The following is a 25164-nucleotide window of genomic DNA, read 5'->3' on the forward strand; positions in this document are numbered from 1 at the left end:
TGTTGGGGTTTGGGAGGGGTGGGCCAAGGGACTCTTTCCCCAGACACTAGAGCCAGGTAGGTTCAAAAAGAGATGGTTCTAGGAAAACTGTTCTCAATCCTGGCCACATGTTACAACTATCTGGGAAGCTTTAAAACAAAAATACCAATGTTCGGGCTCAGAACTCCAGAGGTGGGACCGTGGTCTCTGAATACTCTAAAAGCTCCCAGAGAATTCCAATGTCTGGTCAATGCCGTCACGGTTAAGAACCACTGCTTTACAATTTCCTAGTATGGTTATCCTATAGGTCGCTAGTTTTGTGGCATCTTCTCAGGCAGGTGTGGCTCATCTCAAACTTCCATGTGCCCGAAGGCCACCTGGGCGCTGTTTAAAATTCAAATTCCCAAGCCCCATCCTTAGAAAGTCCTAGAGGATCCCCCTTGCGCAACGCCCAGGAATCTTCATTTTCTGTTGCACGCCGTCCCAGGGTCGCAACCCGACAAATTAGCGGTGAGAGATAACAGCTGTGGGGAGATTAGGACCAACTGCGAAGGGCTGGTGGAAGAAAAAGGACTACTGAGGAGACGTGAGTGTGACCAGGAGTGTGGCGCTGGGTGTGGTCAGCTCTGGGTTCCGGAAAATTCCCTCGGGGCGGAGGCGGGGGTGCTGGGGGGCGTGTCTCTCCGGGCCCGTGTCTCCCCGGGCCCCGTCTCGCCGGACCCCTTCTCTCCGCCGCCGCTTCCCACCTTACGCGCCTCCTCCAAAAGCCTCTGGACCGCTCTGCTCGGCTCTCTGAGCCGCGACCAGAAGGCGCGCCGGGAGCCGCAGTGGGGAGGGGAGGGGCTGCTGGCGGAGGGGAGGGGCGCGACGGGGGCTTCCCGGCTCCAGTCACAGGTCGGCCGCGGGCCAGGGCGCGCGCACCGTGGGGCCGGGTGTCCGGGCGCGGCCACGGCCTCGCCTCCTCGCGCTCGCGAGGCCGCCTCCTCACCGCGCCGCCGGCGCTGCCCGGGGGCGGGGACTCGCAGCTGCTGAGGCCGGAGACGCGGCGGCGTTGGAGGCTGCGCGGGGCGCGGAGCGGGCGGGAGCGCGAGGCCGGCGGCGGTGGGAGAGCGGCCCGGGCGGCCTGGGAGCCGGGCCTCGCAGCACCGAGCGGCCACCGGAGCCGCTGCAGGAGGTGAGTGGGCGGCGCGCGTGCTCGGCGCGCCCTTCGGCCGCACTGGCCGCCTTGCTTCTCCTTGTCCCTCCTCGGCCCCGGGCCCGCGCCCAGAGACCCCGCGCCGGGTCCCGGAAACACCCCTCGGCTTGTGCCCGGGCCTCAGCCTTTTACCGGAGTCGGCTCGGGGCCGGCCCCGCACCTCCCCGCGCCGGAGCCTCCTTCCCGGGGCCGCCCTGACCCGCCGGGTTCCGTCTCCCGGGCTGGGCTCCCCTGCGGAGGCCGGTCTGGGGCGATGCGGGGCCTTTCTTTTTGTTCTTAGCTGTGTCACGCGCGTCGGCATCCAAAGTCAAAAGCGAGCGTTCTCCAAAGTCGCGCTAGTGCCTGCCGTGCGGGCGTGATTGGCACGCGGGGAGGGCGGGCTGGCCGCGCCGCTCATCTCTTCCCCCTCAGCCCCGCGCGCGCTCGGGCCGCCGCGGTGCCCAAGTTGGCAGCGGTCGCGTCCTGGCAGGTGACCGGGAGCTTGACGCCGGGTTCTCGGTCTGCGAGCTGCCAGAGCTCCTCTGAAGCCCTTCTCGGGGATGCTCCGGGTTCCCTCCTGTACCAGTATTTCCCATCTTTGGCGGCGTGGAGGATCCACAGAACTTTTGTTCTGCTGTAGAAATAGTCTCCTGGGTTTCCATACTCTTTATATGTCACACCCTATTTAGTATTCTTAATGATTGTTTTTTTGTAAAACAAAACAGGCAAAATGGCTATTTTGATGAGTGTTCTTTTTAGCGGAATTTAAGAATCATTGTATTCGGCAAGTAATGGTGGTGCTTAAGATATCCCGCTTACAAATTTGCAAAACCAGACTCGTGTGGCTTTCACGGTTTTGAGATTTCTTTTGTCTGGTTTGTGGTCTTCAAGGCCCAGTTGCTCTAAATTAGGCAAATATTGAGGGACATTCTTAGGAGCAGAGTAAGATGTCCAGTAGCCTGCTTAAATATTTAACAGCTCTAGAGTGACTCTGTTTGACTCATGGCCATGAGATTGACTCAAATTTGGCAGTTTTAGTATTTCTGAATTTTTTGCAACGTGAGACATGAGAAGTGGAATCTCTTGTTGGTCCTTGTGGGTCTCCTAGGGCATCCCTAGCTCCGTCTACTTGTGTTAGAGAAGATTAAGCCAAGCTCATGCTATCGTGAAGAATAGTTTTACTTTATTTGTAAATAGAAACCAGTAACTTGCTAAGGCTTGCTGTTCTTAGGTCAGAATTCAAGTTTTAAGGGGTCAGTGGTGAAAACATTGAGTTCATAGGGTGTTTAAAGAAAACAGGTTAACTCTTCAAGACGTATTTTGTTCTCCTGTGAAGATACCACTTTTTTTTTTTTTTTTTGGTTTTTCTCAAAAATAAAAGACCAACGATGAGAGGAAGGAATGCTGGGGGGGGTGTCAGATTTTGGGGACGTTGCCATTAGGAGCTAAGGATGCCGTCTGCTTTCTAATTGCTGGCCCTAGGTCCAGTTATTGATGGGGGAATGAAAAGATTTTGCATTTATATAGTTTTTTTGAGGGGTGCGGCTGATAACAGCAGTGAGGATGGTTGACCATGTTAGGCCCAGGGCTACCTTCGGTCCATTTATGTGGCCACCTTCCCAGCAGGGAGGGAACTGCTTACTGTGCTGAAGATCCTGTGAATGTTGCAAGCTGGCTTTCTGCATCTGAAACACAAAGGATAGCCAGGCAGAGCCTGGGGAAACTGCCTCTGCCGGAGAGAGTTAGAAGGTGGCCTGTGGCTTCAAGCCAGCTGTGCTGCGTGGGGAGCAGGATCCCATCACGGGCGGTTTAGTGAAAGGGAGCTTGAAGATAGTGTGGTTCCTGAAGACCAGCCCTGCTTCTAAACAGACTTGGGGTGGCGGGGAGAGGGGGAGGCAGGAACAGGGATGAGGCCCTGTGCCTGGGGCTTTAATTCAGTTGTATTATTGTTGTTTTTATTTTTCTTTAGAAAAAAATAAGGTGCCTTAGGAAAAGGTTAATTTCTTTTTTAATGACCTGGGAAATAACATCTGTAATTGGGATAAGAAAAAAAAGCACTTTTTTTTGTTTAAAAAAAAACTTGGTTAAAATTATTTTCTAAAAATTCACAGGAGTAAAAGGAACGGTCTTGATATGCTCTTGGCGTTCACCTTAACAAAGTGTGAATGTGATTTCACTTGCTCCCCCAAGATGGTCCTAGATTGTGGTTATTTTCTTTTCTAGACTTTTTCAAGTTACTGATGAAATTACATTGAAAGAGAGACTTGGCTTGAAGTTTAAGGATTATTTCCAAAATTCCCAGAGAGCCGACTTTGCTTCACAAAGAAATTTCCCCCATTTTCAGGAAAAAAAATGCATACCTTCTCAGATTTTTACAACATTTTGATCTTATTTTCCTGCAAGGCTGCATTAATAGAACTTCCTCTAACTAAGGTTTTGAAGATTAATTAGTGCCTGACAGGAAGAATATATATGTAAAAATACTATATAATATGATTATAGTGATATATATTGTAGTTTGCTGTGGTTTCCAAGCTTTTTTGCTCATTCTTGTTAGTAAAAAAATTTTAACACCTAAAACGAATACAGTGTAATATGTCAATTATATCTCAGTTAAGACCAATTTTTAGCACTCCTCTTATGTGTGTTTGTTACTTAATTATAAATTATATACATGTGCTGCTGTCATCGTTTTCTTGTATCTCAAGATTCAGTGTACACTTAGGGATGGATTCACTGTTAATCACAGTGGAGGTAAAACCCTTTTTCATATACTCCTTGAATTTTGAGTATTTTTGGCCTGGTTCTTGTCAGATCTGAGTACATCATCGTTGTTTTTACTTTGTGATGTGGCTCAGGTGAAGCTGACTCAGGGCGGGAAGTGTGTTCCCAGCCTTGGGCTCGTGTTCACCTCTGCTTGCGTTTATTAGTGTAGCTTTAATTTGTGCTTTCGGTAGGAATCTTAAAGCTGTTCGTATCCTCTGTGGGGTTTAGTTTAGTTATAATTTGTCCATCTACCTCATTGTGCGCTTGCCAAAGTCAAAGGAGTGCTTCAGGCACCTCAGAGGGCTGGTGACAGGTGACCCTCGACAGAGGGTCTTTGTGAGGTTGCAGTCAGTCAGTTCCTGCTTTTATTAGCACTATTAGTATTTCGTGGTAGTATAATTAGTACGGTGTAACATAGTGTAAAATAATTAGTATATACATAATATATTTAACTTGTTATATGTAATATTTATCTTACTAAAACATAGTTGCTATTCTACTTTTTGGATGAAAATAAATGTAACTTTTAGGATTTTTTCCCCAGCCAGGTGGAGCATCTTTTATACCTTCTGGGATGCATGCACCCTGCTGGTAGACAGTTGGTTCTCTCACTTTAGCCACACTCTCAATACCACAGCAGTTCCTTTCAGTTAAGTATTTACTTGGTGGCAAGTAAATGCCCTCATTTAATTTTCACACCAGCCTTAGAAGACAGACTCCAAGGTTATCCCTTTACAGACGAGCCCAGGAGGTTGGGAGGAGAAGAGGAACTGCCCCGTCAGCAAGTCAGAAACGGGTCCTCACGCTGCCCTGCATCTCCTCTCAGTTACCTGCCCAGGCTCAAGACAGGGACCTGGGTCTTCTTAGTGTCCCTGGTGGTGGGGTCCAGCACAGAAGGGAGCCTTGGAATGTATTTGAGTGAGTTCAGTGTATTTCTCTACTTCGTAATACATATATATGTTGTCATTGTTTTGTTTTAGAAGAAGCTGTAAAATACTGTGATTTAATCTGGGAATGCTACAAATACAGCTTCAAAACTTGCTAATGTTACCATTATACATCTTCCTAACATCTCAATTTTTTATTGTTACTGTTTGGCTTTTGTATTAAAGATACGCTCATTGAGGAAAAAAAATGGTATAAAGCAAAAAAATGAAAGCTTCATTCCTGTATACATTCTGCTCCCTTACTACAACTTGTATATATCCTTCCTTATAAACATTTGCTATACATTTTCTATGGTAGAAAAATATATTGATTTATTGAGTGTATTTTTAAAATGTTTTCAACAAAAGTAGGATATGATAACTACTATTTTGTAACTTTTTTCATGTAACAGTTTGTATTTTGATCATCCGTTGCTCTGTAACAAATCATCTCCAAGCTTAAAACCATCATTTTATTATTGCTCCTGATTCTGTGGGTTGACTGGGCTGCAGTCTTTTGAGGCCCAGTTGGGCTGGAACTTCAAGATGGCTCATTCGCTATTACCAGTTTTTAAAGTATTGCCTTGGTGAATTCTTGGACAGAATTTTAATATACTAATGATTGATTTAGAAAAATTTTTTTTAACTATTTCTCTGATATCAGTGCTGTCAGAACTGGAGGGTCTAGCCCATCAAAATGCTCTCTGTCATTTATATCTGTGTAGCAGATAGATGATTCCTTATCTTTCCTCTGTGTTTTCTGTATCAGTGAGGGAGGTCCTGTAGAAGCCGTGTTGCTCTGGAATTAGTTATCACTTCATTCTGATTAAAGAAGAGGTACCTTTATCCACAGGTGAACAGTGACTTTGAGATGGCCAAAGGGAGAAAAGACCCTCGACGAAGTTTCTTTAAATGGAGTCCATTTGGGGTTACTCTTTACCTCTTAGGGAGGTAAAAAGAAACCTTATTTCTCTAGGGCACACAGTAGTAGATAGGTTTAGGGACAATGTTTGCAACTGCAGATGGGAGGTGTGAGAAAATAGTAGAGTAAAACGGAAGGCCAAAGGCCATGAAAGAGCTGGGAGGAAAAAACTCAAACTCAACCTTTGAACAGTAGGGAAATACAAGTATTTCTCCAAAGATAAACAACACACCCCCTCCAACATGTCTTTCTGCTTTTTGAAAATAAATGAGTGCAGCCAGAACAAGATTCACTTGTCAGACTTGTCCAGTGAGCTCTGGAGAGGACAGTGGTTCTCAACCTAGACCTGCATCAGCATCACGTGGAGGGCTTTTAAACACAGACCCCAAGTCGCTGACTTGGTAGGTCTGGGGTGGGCCAGAACATTTAAATTTCTAACATTCCAACATGATGCTGATGCTGCTGGTCCAGAGAACACACTTTGAGAACCAGTGAACTACAGCAGGTGTCTAAAGGTACAGCAAACCTTTTCTGTAAAGGGCCAGATGGTATTTTAGGTTCTGCAGGCCCTGTGGGCTGTGTCACAGCTACTCACTTCTTGTAGCCTGACAGCGATAGACAATACGTAAATGAATGGGCATCGTTGTATCCCAATAAAACTTCATTTAGGGACACTGAAGTTTTAATTTCATATATTTCAGTACTTTTCATATCATGAAATATTATTATTCTGATTTTTTTCACTTAAAAAACTTAAAATCTGAGCTTTCAGGCAGCGTACAGAAACAGGTGGCTGGCAGGATTCGGCCATTAGGCTGAAGTTTGCCAACTCCTGAAGTAGACTAGGAGGAATTTGGGAACGCCTGCCAACGTGTAGTCTTGGTGTCTGTAGGGAAGGTGGCCCTTCTTCAGAAAATCAAGTGCTGGAAGAAGCACAGTGGAATTTGGTTCTCCTCATTCATTTTCACTCATTCACTTCAGTTTTTGGTATTTTCACTGCATAGCGCTAAACATGCACATTAATTTTTAGTTTTTCTTTTTAAAACATTTTATTGAGTATAATTGATATAGCATTAGTTTCAGGCATACAACAAAATGATTCAATATTTGTATATATTGTGAAATGCTCACCATGATGAGGCTAGTTAACATCTGTAACCACATAGTTACGAATTTTTTTTTCTTGTGATGAGAACTTTTAAGATCTACTCTCAGCAACTTTCAGATATACAATACAGTATTATTAACTACATTTACCATGCTATTAAAGGTTTTTCTTTCTAAACTGTTAGCTTCTAGAATTGTGGAAAAATTGGAGGTTGGGAAAGCGAGAGGAGGAGAATCTGTGCACTTCCTAGTAAGTTTTTTTTTTATTTTAAGATGTCGGGGGTAGGAGTTTAGTAATTTATTTATTTATTTTTGCTGTGTTGGGTCTTCGTTTCTGCGCGAGGGCCTTGTCTAGTTGTGGCAAGCGGGGGCCTCTCACTATCGCGGCCTCTCATTGCGGAGCACAGGCTCCAGACGCACGGGCTCAGTAGTTGTGGCTCACGGGCCTAGTTGTTCCGCGGCATGTGGGATCCTCCCAGACCAGGGCTCGAACCCGTGTCCCCTGCATTAGCAGGCAGATTCTCAACCACTGCACCACCAGGGAAGCCCCTAATAAGTTTTTAAAGCGATTTAAGGAGAATACAATGGACTTGTCATTTAACCCTAATGGTTTAGAGCAGGAGTTGGCAAAGTTTCCAGAAGGGAAAGATAGTAAATACTTTAACTGTTTCAGCCTTCATAATAACCCATCTCAACTTTTCAGCTCTGCGTTGTAGCTAGAAATCAGCTGTGGGCAGTACTTCAAGGGCTGGGCATGGCTGTGTTCAGCAAACCCTTATTTACAAAATGGGCCACCATGGCCTGTGGGCCTTGGTATGCTAACCCCTGCCTTGGAGACATTCTTGGGATGGAGTAGAATATCTCTAAACCCTCCAAAAAAATGCTGAGTGGGGCGTCCTCCAGTCTGTTTGCTTCACTATGGTGACTTCTGAACTCCGTGCAGGGCACCTCCGGCCCTCCACCATCCGGGTGAAGCCAGTTCTTCTGAAAAGGAATAAAGGTGCGGCTCCCCTGCTGTTTGGAGAAGGTGTGTTGTTTCTGCAGTGATGACATTGGTCAAACAAGCCAATCCGATTTGATTGCTCCCATCTATTTGCCTATATGATTTAAAACCTCTATGTGAAAATGAGGAAATGAAAAAATTATTTAACTAGGAGGTTCAAGGGGCTCATGCATTTGGCCAGTTGCCCATTTTCTTATGCTTTTTCTTTTTCTGAAAAAAGTAATTAGAGGTCTCTGTTTGCTTATAAAAATTTTTGTCTTACAAGCAAACAGTAATTTTAACCAGTAGATTGAATTTTTTAAATTAAGCCAGTAGAAAGAATCTGCAGGGTTTTTTTTTTTTTTATGACTCTTTCAACTTACCAAGAAACTTTTAGTGCAGACACACACCACTTTCTTTCATTCCAGGGAAACCTGGAATTTCAGAGTTCGGCTGATTTAGGTTAATCTTTTTCAGTATGTCAGGTGACTGTAATCAAATATGAGACAAAACACATTCTGAAGCCTAAATTATAACTATTAATCTGTCTGACACAGTCTGTCTCCCACCCACTTCCATCACCCTGCAGTCTACATAAATTCTAAGGTGGAGGAGAGGAAGGCGTTTGAAATGTGTGACAGCTGTAAACTCTGGCTCTGAGTTCCCGCCCTCAGTCTTCCTCAGGCTTTGGCATTTACCACCTGTGTTTGTCCCTTTGTCTTCAGCAGCAGGGTTCCTGCAGTCCTGGAAGTTCGTGGTGAGGCATGTTGCAGGCCCTCCCTTCCTCTTGGCACAGCTGTGGTCATCTTACCTGGGCAGCCCTGTGTCCATTGGGAAGTCCAGGACTCTCCTAACCATCTCTCTGGGTGGCTGCACACCGTCCGGCTGGCCAAGTGCTGGGTCACAGTGACGGGCTTCTGAGACTGTACTCAACTTCCTGGCATCTCTCTTTTGCATAATGTGGTCCTGGTCTGGGATGTCTACTGCTGCAGCGGTATCCGGAGTCAGTCCCAGGAGATGACAGTTACTGCTGCTTCAGTTGACAGCAGAGTCAAGGGAAGAATGCAGGTGGCTGGTTCCTATAAAGTAGAACGATTGAGGAAGGAAAGCATTCATCACCATTTTCTTATAAAACAAGAAAAAGACCAGATCTGGAAATGATTTGTTATTCATCTTTCCATCTCTAATAATGATAGTCAGCATTTATCGAGCAATTGACACTATGTACCAGTTGTGGTTCTAAGCACTTCTCATATCTTTACTCATCTGTTACTCACTTGAACCCTCTGCGGAAGACGGTGAGGCACAGATGGGTCCTGTGACTCCGAAAAGGTGGAACCAGGATCCGACTCTGGCCATCAGGTTCCAGAGTTTGTTCTCTTAACACTGCCCTGAGCTTCCTGGTGCTAGCACAGCACCTGTCCCCTAGTAGTTAAAAAAAAAATTAAATTTTTTTACTGACTGGCTAAAGGAAGGAGAATGTTAAATGATCATTTGTACACGTCCTTGGAGTGAGAGCTGAGTTATATTGTTTTCAGAGCTAAAGTATACCCACCCTGACTTACATCTGCAGGAATAACAAAAGGTCGAGTGTCCCATCTAAAAGTTTATTTTTAGGGAATTAAGCATATGACAAAGATGGCCTTTCAAATAACTAAGTAAAAATAGTTTATTCCATAAAGGATGCCCAAGGAACTGGCCAGCCATTACAAAAAATAAAAAAGAGTTGTTTTCTTTGTATTTCCTTACTCCTTACGTCAAAAAGGAATTCCAAGTGGATGAAACATTTACATATAAATATGAAAACATAGATATGTTGAGAGGAGATATGGGTAAATGTATATATAAACTTAGAGTAGGAAATGTCTTTCTAATCATAAGCAAAATCTAGAAGCAGTAAAAGAAAAGAGTGATAAGATTAGGTTATTTTAAAAACACCACCAACAACCAAAAATTATAGGCAAAAAATTTTACAGAGAAAGGAGGAGTGGGCCCAGTTGTTTGTAATTTAAGAAGCGTCCCAGGCGATTCTGATGCTCTCTGAGGGTTAAGAGCAGCTGGAATCGAAGGATACAGCCAGTGGAGTGGGAAGAGGAGGACTTTTAATTTTACACTTCGTGTGATTTTTCTCCCCAATTTTATTTGTCTTCTTATATTTTAAAAAGTTAATGAGTAAAAAAAAAAAAAAAAAATTTGTGATCAAAATCAAACAGGATGAGGCAGTAGAGACATTTTTAGCAGATCTATAAAATTTCCTAGAACTTTAGTATTTCTGAGCATTAGTCTCTGTTAGTATGTACAATGTTTGCTGATATCAACTGTCAGTTGAATTTAAAACTTTTTTCCCTCTTTTGTCCCGAGAGACCAGAAGCTGGTGAAGAAGCCATCAGCCAGTGGAGGCTGGACTCAGCCCTCAATTCATGGGAATTCTGGGGGTGCTTTGTTTTAGGTGATTCAACTAGATTGCTCATTCAGAGAGAGAGAGGATGTCTCCCAGGGACACACTTAGCTCCAGGTACCATGGGGGAGAGCCAGCTTTGTCAGCTCTTCTGTGTTCTCACCTGCAGGAACTTCACCTCAAAGCCGAGTCCCTGGTAGTCTCCCTTCCCCCTCCTCCCTCACCTCCTTTTCCTCTTCCTCCATTGCTGGCCACACCTGGCATTAAAGCATATCTGTTCTGAGGGACACTGTTTATTGTGTGTGCTGCCTTCCCTCTGATAAGGACCTTTGATCTGGCTCAGTGAAAGCCGTTTGGAAAAGTCAGTTTCCCTTGTCCTTGCTGACCAGGGCCAGGATCCAGCCAGACCTGGCTTGGGGTTGAAGCCCGTGAGTGAAACATAGCTCCTTTCTTCTCAGCTGTATTTGTATTCCTTTTAAGAGGCTCCATGCTCCCTGCAGCCCTTGAAGTCTTCTCCTAACTCGGCTGTGCTGCACAGATACGGCTTCAAAGGGAGAGAGAACAGTGTTCAAAGGAAGCAGAGCATAAATGCCTGTTCCTGCTGCAGGCAGGGCACCTCCGGTCCTGGCTTCACACACCTCTAGAAGGCTTTCCGGCTTTGCTCAGGAAACACTTTAACTGGGTATCTTTGGCAATTCTGTCACAGGGTAAAAAACCCTCCCTGGTTAGGAATCAGATCAAAAAGGCTTTGGGGAATAATGAGAAATGGAGTCTTTCTAGTGTGATGTAGAAGCACTATTATTTGCTATTGCTGTTTAAAGAGATGATGATTTCTCAGATTGTACTGGGAGGTAGGAACTATAATTATAGACAAGAAAACGGAAGTGTAAGAGAAATTGTTACCTGCCCGAGGTGTTGAGCCCGTGTGTGATGGGTTTCTAGGACGGTGCTTGCTCCCACAAGCCTGTGCCAGGGGTCTGGCCGCACTGCCCAGGGCACACACCACTGGCTCTGGGTGGGCTACTTACACGGTCTTCTCCACCGACAGCTTTGCATTTCAAGGAGAAGAGGCCGCCAGCCCGTGTTTCGGGGCAGGACACCTTCGTGTTGGTTGTGGTGACGCATCTGGCGTGCCTGGGGCATGGTAATACTGGTACTGAGGCCTGTGTGTTTGCTTTTATTTGGCAGATTCTCAGCCTGGTCTGTGAGATGATGGGATTGGGAAACGGGCGTCGGAGCATGAAGTCGCCGCCCCTCGTGCTGGCTGCCCTGGTGGCCTGTATCATTGTCCTGGGCTTCAACTACTGGATTGCGAGCTCCCGGAGCGTGGATCTCCAGGTGTTCTGTTTGTGTGGATGTCACAGAGTATTTAAAGCTGCTGGGCGGTGGGGTCCAAGGGGTTTGCTGTTTATCACCACCTAAGGTGTTGCATGCTGTAATGCTCGCTGCGGGGCTCTGCATGTCCCCCCACCCAGCCCCCGGCCTGACGGCACGCCAGCTCTGCTCTTGGGTGGGAGAGGGCCCCCTTGTGACTTCTTAGGATTGCTGCCGGGACATGCCTCTGCTTTTCCTGTGAGTTAACAATTTTCAGTCAAGCCTTTTGGGCTGGTTCTGGGAAGACAACTTACGTTAAGTACCCTGCCCACAGCCCGTTCTGGTCCTCCAGTCCACAGTCAGAATCTAAGAGTGGTGTTGGTAATGCACGTGGAGAACGGGCCTGAGAAATATGTTTTTAGAGGTACCAATCTTTATCAGCATCATTTACTGATAATAATAACTTTATCTTTCCCATTCATTGCTGCCCGTCGTGGGTCAGGCAGTGCTGAGCAGTGACAGAGACTCTCGTTGACCGCAGTTTAGTCAGCCTCTGAGGAGCCCCCTTCGTGACTAGGCCTCTATCTTGGTCCCCCATCCTGTTTTTGGCCTGCCCAGCGCAGGCTTAGCAAAGAATCCCTTTAACTCATCCCTCCACCCCTGATACCTGAGCAAGGTCCTCATCCCTTATCTTTGATGTCTAGCCCTGGGCCTGCCTTTAGCAAGACTCCTGTTAGGCCAGTTTAGCAAGAATCTCCCCACCCTCTTAGTGCTTTTCCACCCACTGACCCCCTCACTCTGCTCGTTGGCTATAAATCCTCTGCTGTCCTTGCTGTGCTCAGAGTCGAGAACAGTTTCTCTCCCGACTGCAATAGTCATGACCCCTGTTGCAGTAGCCTTGAGTAAGGTTTTCCTTATCATTTTAGCAAGCGTCAGAATAATTTTTCTTTGAGGATATATTGCATACATTGCCTTCTTTTGTACACAGACTCTCTCGGGTTGGGATTTTATGTTCCCCATTTCACAGGTGGGCAAACTAAGGCTCGGAGAGGTTAAGGACGAGGGGAGCTGGGATGCCAACCCAGTCTTTCTGATGGCAGAGCTTGAGTTCTTAGCTGTGGAAATCCATCCCATAGGGGTGTTTTGTCCTCCTCTCATGCTTACCTCCCCACGGTCGCAGTGCTTTTGTCTGAGCTTCCGCTGGACCCCTGTTCTCTGGGCAGTTGGGGTCTTGGTGTGCAGAGAACTGAATCTGTTTTCAGAGATTGTGTCTTATAAAGAGTGCTTAAATGCTCTGTTAGCGAGGAAAAGGAACTAAATATTTCAGCACCAGCTCACGCCAGGTAAAGCATAAGCCATTTTACGTACAGGAAGACCTTGGCAATATCCCGAATTCAGTTCCAGACTGCCACGATAAAGCCAATAGCACAATAAAACAAGTCATGTGAGTTTTTGTTTTCCCAGTGCATAGCGAGTTATATTTACACTATATGGTAGTCTGTTAAGTGTTCAATAGTGTTATGTCTAAAAAGTACATACTTAATTTAAAAATACTGCTGGGATTTCCCTGGCAGTCCAGTGGTTAAGACTTCTCGCTTCCAATGCATGGGGTGTGGGTTCGATCCCTGGTTGGGGAACTAAGATCCCACATGCTTCGAGGCACGGCTAAAAAATAAAAATACTTTACTGCTAAAAAATGGTAACCATCATCTGAGCCTTCAGGGAGTCATAGTAGTAACTTCAGTGATCATGATTGCAGATCATCATAACAAATACAATGTCCTTGCAGACGCGCATCGTGGAGCTGGAAGGCAGGGTCCGCAGGGCGGCAGCAGAGCGAGGGGCCGTGGAGATGAAAAAGAACGAGTTCCAGGGGGAGCTGGAAAAGCAGCGGGAACAGCTGGACAAAATTCAGTCCAGCCACAACTTTCAGATGGAGAGCGTCAACAAGTTATACCAGGATGAAAAGGCAAGACCTGCTTGGTTTTCCTCTTAATTCTGTTCTAAGTACCATTTATACCCTGTCGAATTCTCCTCAGTGGGAGGATAAGCCGCTGTGTGTGTATGTGATGTAGTTACGTGGAATGAGACTCTTGATCCAGCTTTGGATGTCTCCTCATATCGCCATTAGGCCCTGGGTGGGTTTGTTGGAAAAACTTTTGCAGTGCTGATAAATGGGAGAAATGCAAAAGAACTGTCCTAGCAGCACGTTCATCCTCCTGTTACCTTTTTTCCTTACTTTCTACAAGTATGCATTAAGTACCTGCTCTGTGCCAGGCCTGTGCCGGATGCTTGTATTTCACAGAGGCATAGCATTTGTGCCCTTGAGTATCTCACAGTGAGAGGAGATGTAGACCTCCTAATATATACTAACAAAGAAAGTAGGGAACCCAAGAGTGCTGGTTTTTAAATTTAAAAAATACCAGATCCTGCACAGATTAAAAAAGGGGCTTCCCATTAGTGAGCGTATCTAAGCTTTATGTGTCTTGCTTTTTCTGGTTTTCTTGGGACTGTGTGACCCCACTTTCCTGTTTGTTAAATTGTATAATGGTGTGAGTCACTAATATCTTCCTTTCTAAAGTGCATCAAACTCATGACTATTTATTTCCTCGCAAGATTTGACTATTTCCTACTAAAACCAAGTCCACATTCAAGATAATGGATCTCAGGATATGACCTCCTTCCAATAAATCAAGCATTTCACAGAGAGAGGCACACGGATTAGTAAGAGCCAGATCTGTGTAAAGTGCTACTAGTTACCAGATAATGAATCATTTCTAGATAGGGCCTCAGACTTTTCCTATGTAACTGGTTTAAAAGGTGAGAAGTGCTTTTTTTTTTTAATTTGCGGAGTACTTTCTCATAGTCACAAATGTGTATTTCTTCCTTGGGAATTGTTCCAGTTTTAATGCTGTTATAGGAAAGTGCTCCCTGTAACTTTATAATAAAGTGCTTCCCTATAGGAAAGGTCTCCCTTTTTCTCATGTGTGGGTGACACTATTTGTGCTCCTGAAATCCCCTTTAACTGAATAGAATGGGACCTTGCCATTTCTCACAGTGTGTACACATGCTTAACCTCCTGAAGCACGCTTTGGGAGGCTGCAGAGTTTATTCTCAAGGGATAGAGTGGGCGGAAGCTCCATCTGGGATTTGCAGGACGTACCGAGAAGGTCTCTGGCACTCTGGCCCTCTGCCCAGTTTAGGAAGGAGGCCTGTGATGGGACCTGGGGAGTGTTGGGTTGGGAAAGGGGACCCAGCAGAGACCAGCAGCCTTGCCCCATTGGGCCTGGGCTGGACAGGGCAAGGTGGGAAGGACCGTATGTCCTAAGGTCTGGGACCAGCCAGAGCAAGGTTTTCCCATCTGCAGGGAGGGAGGAAAAAGGAGGATGTTTTGTGTACCTGTCTGCCTGCCTCTCCACCCCTGTGTGTATCTGTGTCATTACCTGAAAATTTGACTCTTTTTTTCTGTAGGAAGAATTGTCTTTTGTTGATACTCTGATTCTCTGGCCTTCTACATTTTGTTTTTAACTTTTTTTTTTTTTTTGAAATGGTAGTGATAGAAGATAGAAGGGCTGTTCGTGTCTGCATGTGGTGTTTGGTTATTGCTTTTAACTGTCCTTGTTTTCTTAACCTCATCAGTCTCCCAAATGCCTCTGAAATTTTACTGGCTCGTGAAATCCAAAATTCTGGGAATGACTAATCTCTCTTTTCATACTCCTCCATGCTTCTGGATATTTTTGTGCATTGCACAAAGTGTTGGTGCCTGTTTGGGGTGGGGAGAAGCAAGAGCGACTGCAGGGTAATTTCTGCTCATGGGACCTTCGGCCTTGGCCTTGGTACGCCGAGGGGCTCCAGAGTCCTGTAAAACAGGTTGTAGGCAGCCGGGCTTCCCGTATCGTATGGGCGGAGTCCTCAGAGACTGCGCTGCCCAGAGCCATTTGTTCTAGCGAATTCATAGTAACACAGTCAATGAAGCTTCATCACCACAGGCAAGCCCTAGATACAGAAATGCTGGTTTATTGAGTGTAAGCTTTGGTGGGGATAAGCCTTCAGACTTGGAATTCTTTGAAATGTGGTTGACCGACTGTTTCCTAAAAGCATCTGCCTCTATAGGAGGAAATGAGAGGGAACATCTCCCAGCCAGAAACCAGGTGACTGTTACACCTCGCTTCTGAACACTTCAGTTTTACGGCTTCTTTTTTAAAAAGGGGACATAATGCGGGATCTTAGCACTCCCGCCCCACCCCCAAGTTCAAGAACTGTTTGAGCATCCAAGGGGAGGGAGGCTATTGTAGTCACAGTAAACATCTAACAGTGGATATTGAAAGTCGAGGAGCCCCAGTATAGAAGGTAAAGTACACATTTGAGAGACAGCCAAATAGCCGCTGGGAAAGGGTGAGAGTCCTTTCATTTGGAGTTTTAAGCTTTTATAGGAGATGTGATACAAAGTTCTTTTCATTTTGGGGGTGGGGATGGGGGCTCGTTTCTTAGCTCCAGGAGGATTTTTGCCGTAGTTTGGGGTGAGGGTGAATGGCATGGGGCTTCTGGCCAGGCAGCCCTGGGTTCGAATCCTTGTTTTCCTTAACTGTATGATTTCAGGCAAGTCAGTTAAGTTCCCTGGACCTGTTTTCTCAGCCGCCAAGTGGAAATAACAACAGAATCCCTTTTGCAGGGTGGCTGCAATGATTCAGTGTAATATTTATGAAGGGTTTATCACAGTGCCTGACATGAAGCAGAAGCCCGAAACGCGGTAGCTAGTATTATTACAGCTAGTCGTCGTGGTAGTAATGGTGATGGCATAGGGGTAGAGGTAGTAGTAAACCACAGCATCTGGAGTGATAATATTATTATTTTTTTTTTTTTTTGGTATGGACTCTTCTTTTTTCTTCTAAATTAAAACCATGAAAACAGATTGTCCTGGCTTTCAGAAGAGATGAAGGAGGTGCTGGGGTGTCTGTTGGAGCCAAGCGCGAACAGCGCAGTTGAGCCGTGCAAAGAGCACCAACAACAGCTGTCACACCAGCGACCAGAGCGCGTGTTTTGCAAATCTTTGCCGAGCCAGGGTTACGTTCAGCATTACACAGGAATTGTCTCCTGTCTTCCTCTCTCAGTAGCCTCATGAAGTTGGTGCTCATCATACAGGGAGGGATCTGAGGTCCAAAGAGAGTTAGTGACTGTCACCTAGGATGTGACCTAGACCCTGAGTGGCCACCAGCGGGGCCTCCATCTCTGCCCCTGGCCTCCTTCTGCTCTGTGTAGAGCCCGATTCTCTGGGCCGCAGGGGGCCTCTCCAGAGCTCTCCATCACCTAAATCATGCAGGGGGCCTGGGTGTGGCCACAGAAGAAACCAGGTTGGCCTGAGTTGATAGTTGTTAAAGCTGGGCGATGGGATCACTTTTCTGTCTCCTTGCTTCGAAAGACTACTGTTATTCGCTAGCTCTCCTTTGTCCCCAATTCCAAATTCTGAGGCAAAAAATAACCTGATTGTTTCAATCTGGCTGGGAAGTCCCCAGAGAAGTTGGGCTGGTCTGTCACCCCCAGTACATGACTCTGTGTTATCTATTTTTTTTAATCTTAGGAAGTTAGCACTCGTGCTTTGAATTGGAATGAGGCTCTTTTTCAGAATTTTAAAAGACCCTACTGATGGACTAATAGTGATTCTCAGCTGTGGGAGGAGCTGGCTTGCTGGCACGTATGGGTGCAAATCTCATGTGACCTAGGGCGTTCCAAACCTTGACCAGCATCCCTACCTCAGGCTGGCATTGCTACTCTGCATGGGCATAAAAGTCCCCAAGTTGGGGGCTGGGTAGAAGCTTGAAAGCCGAACCTATCAGGGACAGTGTGGTAATGAAATTTATGCCTCGTTCGGGTCAACACTGTCTAACAATTCCCTGTGACGGTGGAAATGTTCCCTTTTTTTGCTCTGTGGTACGGTAGCAGCTGGCCCCATGTAGCTGTTGAATACCTAAAATGTGGCTAGTGGGACTAAGGAACTGAATTTTATTTAATTTTAACTAATTTAAAATTAGATAGCCACATATCGGACAGCACAGGTTTGGACAGTAGAGACAGATCAAAAGTAAAACTAAACAAATGGGGCTGTCTCAAACTAAAAAAGCTTTTGCACAGCAAAGGAAATTATCAACAAGACCAAAGGCTGCCAGATGAATGGGAAAAGATATTTGCAAACTATGTATCTGATAGGTGTTAGTATCTAAAATAAGCAGAGAACTCATACAACTCAACATCAGAAAAAACAAAGAACCCGAGTAAAAAAGGGCAGAGGATCTGAATAGACTTTTTTTTTCAAGGAAGACATACAGATGGCCAACAGGCACATGAAAAGGTGCTCAACATCACTAAGCATCAGGGAAATGGAAATCAGAATCACAGTGAGCTATCACCTCACACCTGTCAAAATGGCTGTTATCAATAAGACAACAAATAACACGTGTTGGCAAGGAGGCGGAGAAAAGGGAACCCTCTTGCACTGTTGGTGGGAATGTAAATTGGTGCAGCCACTATGGAGAACAGTATGGAGGTTCCTCAAAAAAATTAAAAATAGAACTACCATATGATCCAGCAGTTCCACTGCTGGGTGTTTATCCTAAGAAAACAAAAACACTGATTTGAAAAGATATATGCACCCCTGTGTTCATTGCAGCATTATCCACAATAGTCAAGATATGGAAGCAACCTAAGTGCCCATCAGTAGATGAATGGATAATGAAGATGTGACGTATACATACAGTGGAATACTATTCGGCCGTAAAAAAGAATGAAGTCGGGCTTCCCTGGTGGCGCAGTGGTTGAGAGTCCGCCTGCCGATGCAGGGCACACGGGTTCGTGCCCTGGTCCGGGAAGATCCCACATGCCGCGGAGCGGCTGGGCCCGTGAGCCATGGCCACTGAGCCTGCGCATCCGGAGCCTGTGCTCCGCAACGGGAGAGGCCACAACAGTGAGAGGCCCGCGTACCGCCAAAAAAAAAAAAGAAAAAAAAAGTTGAATTGCTGGAGCAGAAGTTGTACATATATATTATTACATTTTTATTAGCTCTTTCCGCCTTGCTCACCAAATGTGGTCCTGCTGTTGTTGTCTTTTTCTTTCGGCACCTTCCTGGCCTGTTCCTTTTTCACCAGCCACAGCCCATTGGGTGCAGGGAGAAGCCTGGTACAGTGAAGTGCACCCATTGCTAGGGCAGCGGCTGACCAGTCAGGTTCTCTGTCTGGATAATTTGAACCAGATCTCACAGACTGATCGCTTGATGGGAAACACTTCAAATGAGACTTCAGATGGTTCTTGGAGATGGAACTGTCATTTTCATGTTCTTTCTTTTCTGCATTCCTGTCTGTTGCATAAATAGGTGTGGTTGAGACTGTTTGCATAAATGCTATTATGCAGGTTAACTGGGTGGAAGCTCATTTCCTGAGTTATATATAAGTAGGGATATTCAGCTTTGTTTTAAAACAAAAAATGATTGTGTATGAGTCAGGCTTAAGTAAATGTCAAAAAGTTGTCTTTTTCTTAATTATCAAAATGTTGTTGTAGACAATTTTGAAAATATAAAAAGAAAATCAAAATCACCTGTAATTCCATCATTCAGAGATTAACCACTGGGAACCTTCCACCCCCTTTTAAAAAATACACATTACACTCAAGCTTTTATAAATTATGGTTGCATTCAAGCTTTTTAAATGTAGTGTGCCATGAAGATTGTAGATAAAGTGGGTTCTTTAAGTGATAAACGTGTTTGAACACACCTAGTTTCCACACGTCATTTAAAAAGACCCAGAAACTCTTGGCTTATTCTGCATTGTTATCTTAGGCGTATTGAGGTGACCCCCCATTAGGTAGGAAGGCAAGGGTATAATTCCAGATAAGAGGATTCTTCATAAATGTTTGCTGAAGGGAGCGTTTGTAGACTGCCTTGGCATCTAATTGGCATGGGGACCACGTTTTGAATGTGAAGATCTGCGTTTGAGTCAGGTGAACAGGATTATACATGTGTTGTCCTGTTATTTATTATTGGATAACAAACTGCCCCCAAACACAGTGGTTTAAAACCATGACAGACGTTTATTTTGCTCATAATCTGCACTTTGGGAGGGCCCAGAGGGAACAACTTGTCTCTACTCCACGCTCCACATTCTGGGGTGCCTTTTTTTTTTTTTTTAATATTTATTTATTTATTTGGTTGCATCGGGTCTTAGTTGTGGAAGGCGGGTCCTTAGTTGTGGCATGCAATCTCTTAGTTGCGACATGCATGTGGGATCTAGCTCCGTGACCAGGGATTGAACCCGGGCCCCCTGCATTGGGAGCCCGTAGTCTTATCCACTGCGCCACCAGGGAAGTCCCTGGGGTGCTTTGAAGGCTCGGGGTGGAGTTGTCTGAGGGTTCCTCACTCGTGTGTCTGGCAGTCAGGGACCCTACACGTGGCTTTTCCATGTGGCTGGCGGCTTCCTCGAAGCATGGAGGCTGGGTTCCCAGGGCGACGATACCAACAAACGGAGAGGGAGCAAGCAATTCAGGAGTTTCCCAGGGCTGCCAGGACAAATGCCACAAAGTGGATGGCTTAAAACGGAAGTTTGTTGTCTCATGGTTCTGGAGGCAGCAAGTCCAAAATCAGGGTGTCAGCAGGGCCATGCTGCCTCAAAGCCTCTAGGGGAGGACCCTTCCTTGGCTCTTGTAGTAGATTCTGGTGTTTGCTGGTGGTTTCTGACATTCCTTGACCTGCAGGTGCCTCACTCCAGTCTCTGCCTCTATCTTCCCTCTGTGTCTCTGTACCTTCACCTCTTCTCTTTAGTCATACTGATTCGGAGCCCACCCCCCTGACTTCACTACAGCTTACATCTGCACAGACCCTGTTTCTAAATGAGGTTGTGAACAGGTTCATTCGCAGGTTCTGGGTGGACGTGAATTTGGGGCTACAGTATTCAACCCTGTACACCTTTCGCTGGCTGAGCCTCAGAAGTCTGCAGGGTCACTTCCTGTGCATTAGTTAGAAGCAGGTCACTAAGGCCAGACCAGATGAAAGGAGCGGGAATTAGACTCCATTTTGGGGAGCAGTGTCAAGAACTTGAGGGGATTTTTTTTTTTTTTTTTTTTGCGGTACGCGGGCCTCTCACTGTTGTGACCTCTCCTGTTGTGGAGCACAGGGTCCGGACGCGCAGGCTCAGTGGCCATGGCTCACGGGCCCAGCCTCTCCGTGGCATGTGGGATCTTCCCAGACTGGGGCACGAACCCGTGTCCCCTGCATTGGCAGGCGGACTCTCGACCACTGCGCCACCAGGGAAGCCCCTTGAGGGGATATTTTTAAACCACCACATTTGTGTGGGTACAAATAATCCTCACATAAGCACCCAGTGAAATACTATTTTCTTTGTACGTGTGTATAGGTGTATACCTATAAAACAGGTTTTTAAGGGTCCTCAGTGGAATCAGAGCCCCAGGTTGTAGTTAGTTTTGGCAAAAGCTAATGGAGGGTCTCTTGTACAGGTCTGCGTGGACTCCTGAGGATGGCACAGAATGGTCGAATTCATTCTTTTCCTCTTGGCAGAATGCCAGTTAATGTTTGTAGGTCTGAAGGCTTACCAAGATCTTGGGTAGCCTCCAGACTTAGTTGCTGCCCTGTAGCCACGTGGTGGCCCTAAAGGCATTTGAGGGACTGATTACCTAATATCTGAGATGGTTGGGGGAGAAGTCTGGGAGACCCTGAATTACCGAGTAGCACTTTGTCCAGGGCAGGCTGAACGTCCTGCTGTTGTGTTCATTCTCACTTGCCGGAAGTGGGAGTCAGAAATAGCTTCGTTTGCCATAGTTTTGTTTGGGACGTTCTTTCTGGGACGGTTTCTTGCAGCCATTTGTCTGCTATGGCATATTGAGTCTTTTCAGTTATTTGTTAAAATATGTAAATTAACACTGAGTAGTGCAAAGAAAATCGTTTGAGTAACATTTCATTTGTGGTGGAAATACGGTTCCTGTGTGGTTCCTGACCTAAAAGAAGATGGTGAAGCGGAAGGGTGGAAGAGGGGACGCTGGCGACACGTTAACTGTTTTGTGTCCAGGAAGAGGAAATCTTAAATAGAAGAGGCAGCTGGGAAGGTGGAGGGAGGACGGGTCCGCATTCCACTTGCCTCGGCCCCCCGCTGTCACCCACCTGCGTGACCTGCGCCCCCATCGAGGTGGCCTGTCACAGCTGCCGGTTTGTCCTCTCTCGCACGGTGACGCAGGGCACGAAGGGGCTCTGGAAGGCGTTATTTGAAGTGTGTGGTGGGAAAATATCCTGCGTTTCTGGGGCTTTCCTGTTGTGAGTGACGGGTAGTGTGGGGGGTGGGTGTTGGGGCCAGGAGAACCCCAGGTGTGTGCCTCCTGGTTCTTGTGTGGTGTTTGGACCTGGGCTGGGGCTGCTTCCCTCGGTCGCAGCAGCGTTGGTTTCTATGAGTGACTTCCTCTGTAAGATTCTGCCTCTTGAAGAGGAAACGACGAGGGTTAAGAAGTCTGGCCTTTTGTCCCGCTTTAGAGTTCCCAAAATGCTTCCACGCGTGTGAACACATGTGATTTCTCAACGTGCCAGCCTGGGAGACAGGCACTGTCACCTCTGAGATGGAGGCAAGGACTGACCCCCTGAGAGGTAACCCGGCTCGGGGGGCCTGCAGAGTGGCCGGCGGGGGCAGGGCTGGGCCCGGGCTGCTGGTTCTTTCCATCCGTTTGGCCTCACCACACTGAATTTTCAAACAGCAGGACACAGTTCTGAGTGTTCCAGTTTCTTCTTTCTGGGCCAGCCTTTCTTCCGTAGCTGGGAACAATGATGATTTTCTTCCAGACAGTGGGTTTTCTTAGGGAATCAGAGTGGACTTGTGCAGATAAAAGTAGTTTTTTTGATTTTTATCACCTTTTACTCCTGTGGTTGACTGAAGAATCAAGGATTCTAAAATAGCTTTTCTGTTTTTATTCCCATTAGTTCTCCACGTCCATTTCTATCCATCTGTTCAGTATTTATTCTGCCAGGTGCTGGCCTTGAACCCTGTGGTGGACCAGGCCGGGCCCTTTGTCTGTGCACTTCCCGTCGAATGCAGCAGAAAGATGAGTTAATGGGTCTATCGGCGTCAATTTTTAAGCAGAAAGGATTTAGTACAGGGAAGCAGGTGACTATAGAAAGGTGGGAAGGTCTGGAGGAGCAGCCCCGGGCCAGGGACAGCTCCTGGGGCACCAGGCGGGACTGGCCCCAAAGGCTTGCTCCCTGTGCCCGACCTAGAGCTGGACGGGAGGCCGCTGCTGCCCCTCTAGCTCAGAGCCAGGGTCCCCATGCCTTGCTGCATTCTGCACCTCCAGCGCCCTCACCCTGTTCAGCATTCCAGTCGCAAGTGAACACCTCTGATCTGAATCTAAATCCTGCTGGGAACTAATCTGAAAAACGTGCGTTAGCCTTTGCCGTTCAGGAGGGCACAGTAAGTAAGAGCTACATGCTTCAGACGCCTAGTGCATCTTCCACCAGGCAGGTGGAGCGGGGTGTCTGCATGCTGTGTGAGTCACTGTGTGAGGAGAGCCGTCTCAGGTGTCACCTGGAAGCGACAGGTGAATGTGTCCCTCCCCGGGTGCAGGGACAGCACCTGGTGGCTGGGCGTAGAGAGAGTGGGGTTGGACGCAGAGTAGAGAGGGGTGCAGGGGTCCTAAGAAGAGGATCTTTTTTAAGTCACTAGGGGGTTTGGACTTGAGTTCGAGGACAGGGGAACCATCGCAGGGTTCAAGCTGTAGATCAAGGCTGTCAGATCAGACCTGGGGGTTTAAAGGCAGGCCCAGGCCCCTGGGGAGCGTGCTTAGGGTAGGGAGCTGGGCAGAGAGGAGGCAGACCACTGAGGCATCTCTTGAAATATCTGATGCAAACATGTTGCTGAGCTGAATTGAGGTAGGAGTGGAATGAATTCTGTAAAGTGAGCATGTTCGAGAGACGGCCAGGAGGAAGAGTGGACAGGCCTGGGTGGCAGGTGGCATGGGGAGAGGTGAGGGACAGGTCTGTATAGAGGCAGAAAGGGGAAGCAGGTGAAAGCAATCCACCAAAAATCTGTTTCCTGAGAAAAAGTGTTTCGGAAGACTCAGTGTTTTCAGGTAAATACTCTTAGTTTGCTGCTTGAACGTAGCCTTCAAAGACAGCTTTGTGATTATACTCAAGTAATTTACCCCCCACCATTAAAAAGAAAAAAGAGTGTTTGTTAGGAGAAACCGCAAAACACATTTTCTGTGCCGTCCCTGCTTTGCAGGGAAGGCACCTGGGGTCTGTTGTGGTTGGTGCTGGACGTCAGGAGAAACTAAGGGAGAAGCTTACTTGGTTCAAGACCCAATGCGATGTCACAGTACGTCCTGGGTTAGCTCCATGGGGAGGGCGGTATCTTGCCTTCCCGTCTGTGAATTGCCCCTGACCGTCTCGGTTGAGCAGGCGGGCATGTGTTTTCTGTGCTCTGCTCTCCTGTGTGGGAAACAAGCCCTGCAAAGGTGCTCGCTCTCTGCTCGGCTTCTTCCTACAGGGAAGAGCCTTTCCATCAGCATCTCCGTGCTCCTCGGGAGCGAGGGGCGCCCCCAGGTGGCTTTTGTCTGGTTCTCCCCTCCTCACACTTCCCCAACCCTCTGTTCTTCTAACCCAGCACTGCAGGACGGCGTTTGATGTGAAATACAAAAAGGGTCTTTGACCAGCTGCCTTTGCACGTATTTCCCTTTGGTGCTGATGACTGAGATCCGCTGTTTCTTGTTTAAAACAGTGTGGGATGTGTTAGGAGCGCTGGCTGCAGCCCTGGATCCATGCACTTAGTTCAGTTTTCTCTTTAGTCCCCAAGTGTCTGTGTACACCCTGCTCGTGGAAAGTTAGAACTTCCCAAACTGTGGCCTCTCCCACAGGGGAGGGCGAGTTGTTGGGATTCCCATTTGGGAACAGGAAAGCCGGAGCCCACGGAAGGGGCTGAGCCCAGCTCCTCCTGCGGCCTGTGCGGGTGGGTCGGGAGGAGGCTGGACCCCACGCTGCTGGCGGCAGGGGCGCTTCCAGGCCGGTTAAGGGCAGCCAGGGAGCGATTGGATTGCTGAGGCTGTACGTGCCGCCATCAGTGCTTTTCTCCCGCTGAAAGCACGGGGAAGATTTTCCAGCTCCAGCCCCTGTGTGGGCAGCTTTCCAGTTGTGCCTGTCCTGGTGAGGGCTGGGGCGTGGTGCTGAGGAGGGGCACCCCAAGTGGGCTGCTCCGGGGGAAGGGCTTCAAGTCCCCTGGCAGCTTATGACAGACCATCAGGGTCTGCGCACTGAGAAGGACGCCGTTCCGCCTGAGAGCCAGCTGCTAGACCGGCAGCGAAGAACCATCTGGGGTTCCTGCTGCCTGCCCTGTTTGGGTCCTCCTGGCAGTTCTCTGTGACCCAGGTCATGGTGGGCTAGAGGCTGGGCGGCCTGTGACATGGGAGACAGTTACCCCAGGTTCTCAGTGAGGGCAGTCTCAGTTTGCTCCCACCCCTCCCCTCCGCCCCTCCTCCTTCTCTCCTCTCCCCTCCTCTCCCCTCCTCTCCCCTCCTCTCCGCTCTCCTCCCCTCCTCTTCCTCTCCTCTCCTCTTCCCTCCTGTCCT

The 25164-nt window shown here is 47.3% G+C and overlaps 1 protein-coding gene across 2 annotated transcripts in view; it reads left to right on the forward strand.

The window, feature by feature from the left end:
- Positions 1-1021: 1021 nt before the first annotated feature.
- The window catches only part of GOLM1 (golgi membrane protein 1), a 59868-nt gene continuing 35725 nt past the window's right edge, over positions 1022-25164 (forward strand). For both annotated transcript variants that reach the window (XM_029201712.1, XM_029201713.1), the window contains exons 1-3: positions 1022-1153; positions 11443-11592; positions 13358-13537. In XM_029201712.1, the coding sequence (XP_029057545.1) occupies positions 11464-11592; positions 13358-13537 (309 nt within the window). In that variant the 5' untranslated portion in view covers positions 1022-1153; positions 11443-11463. The remainder of the gene's footprint in view (positions 1154-11442; positions 11593-13357; positions 13538-25164) is intronic.

The sequence above is a fragment of the Monodon monoceros genome, unplaced genomic scaffold (genome assembly GCF_005190385.1).
Source record: "Monodon monoceros isolate NGI ecotype Baffin Bay Population unplaced genomic scaffold, NGI_Narwhal_1 Super_Scaffold_5, whole genome shotgun sequence".
Lineage (NCBI taxonomy): Eukaryota > Metazoa > Chordata > Mammalia > Artiodactyla > Monodontidae > Monodon > Monodon monoceros.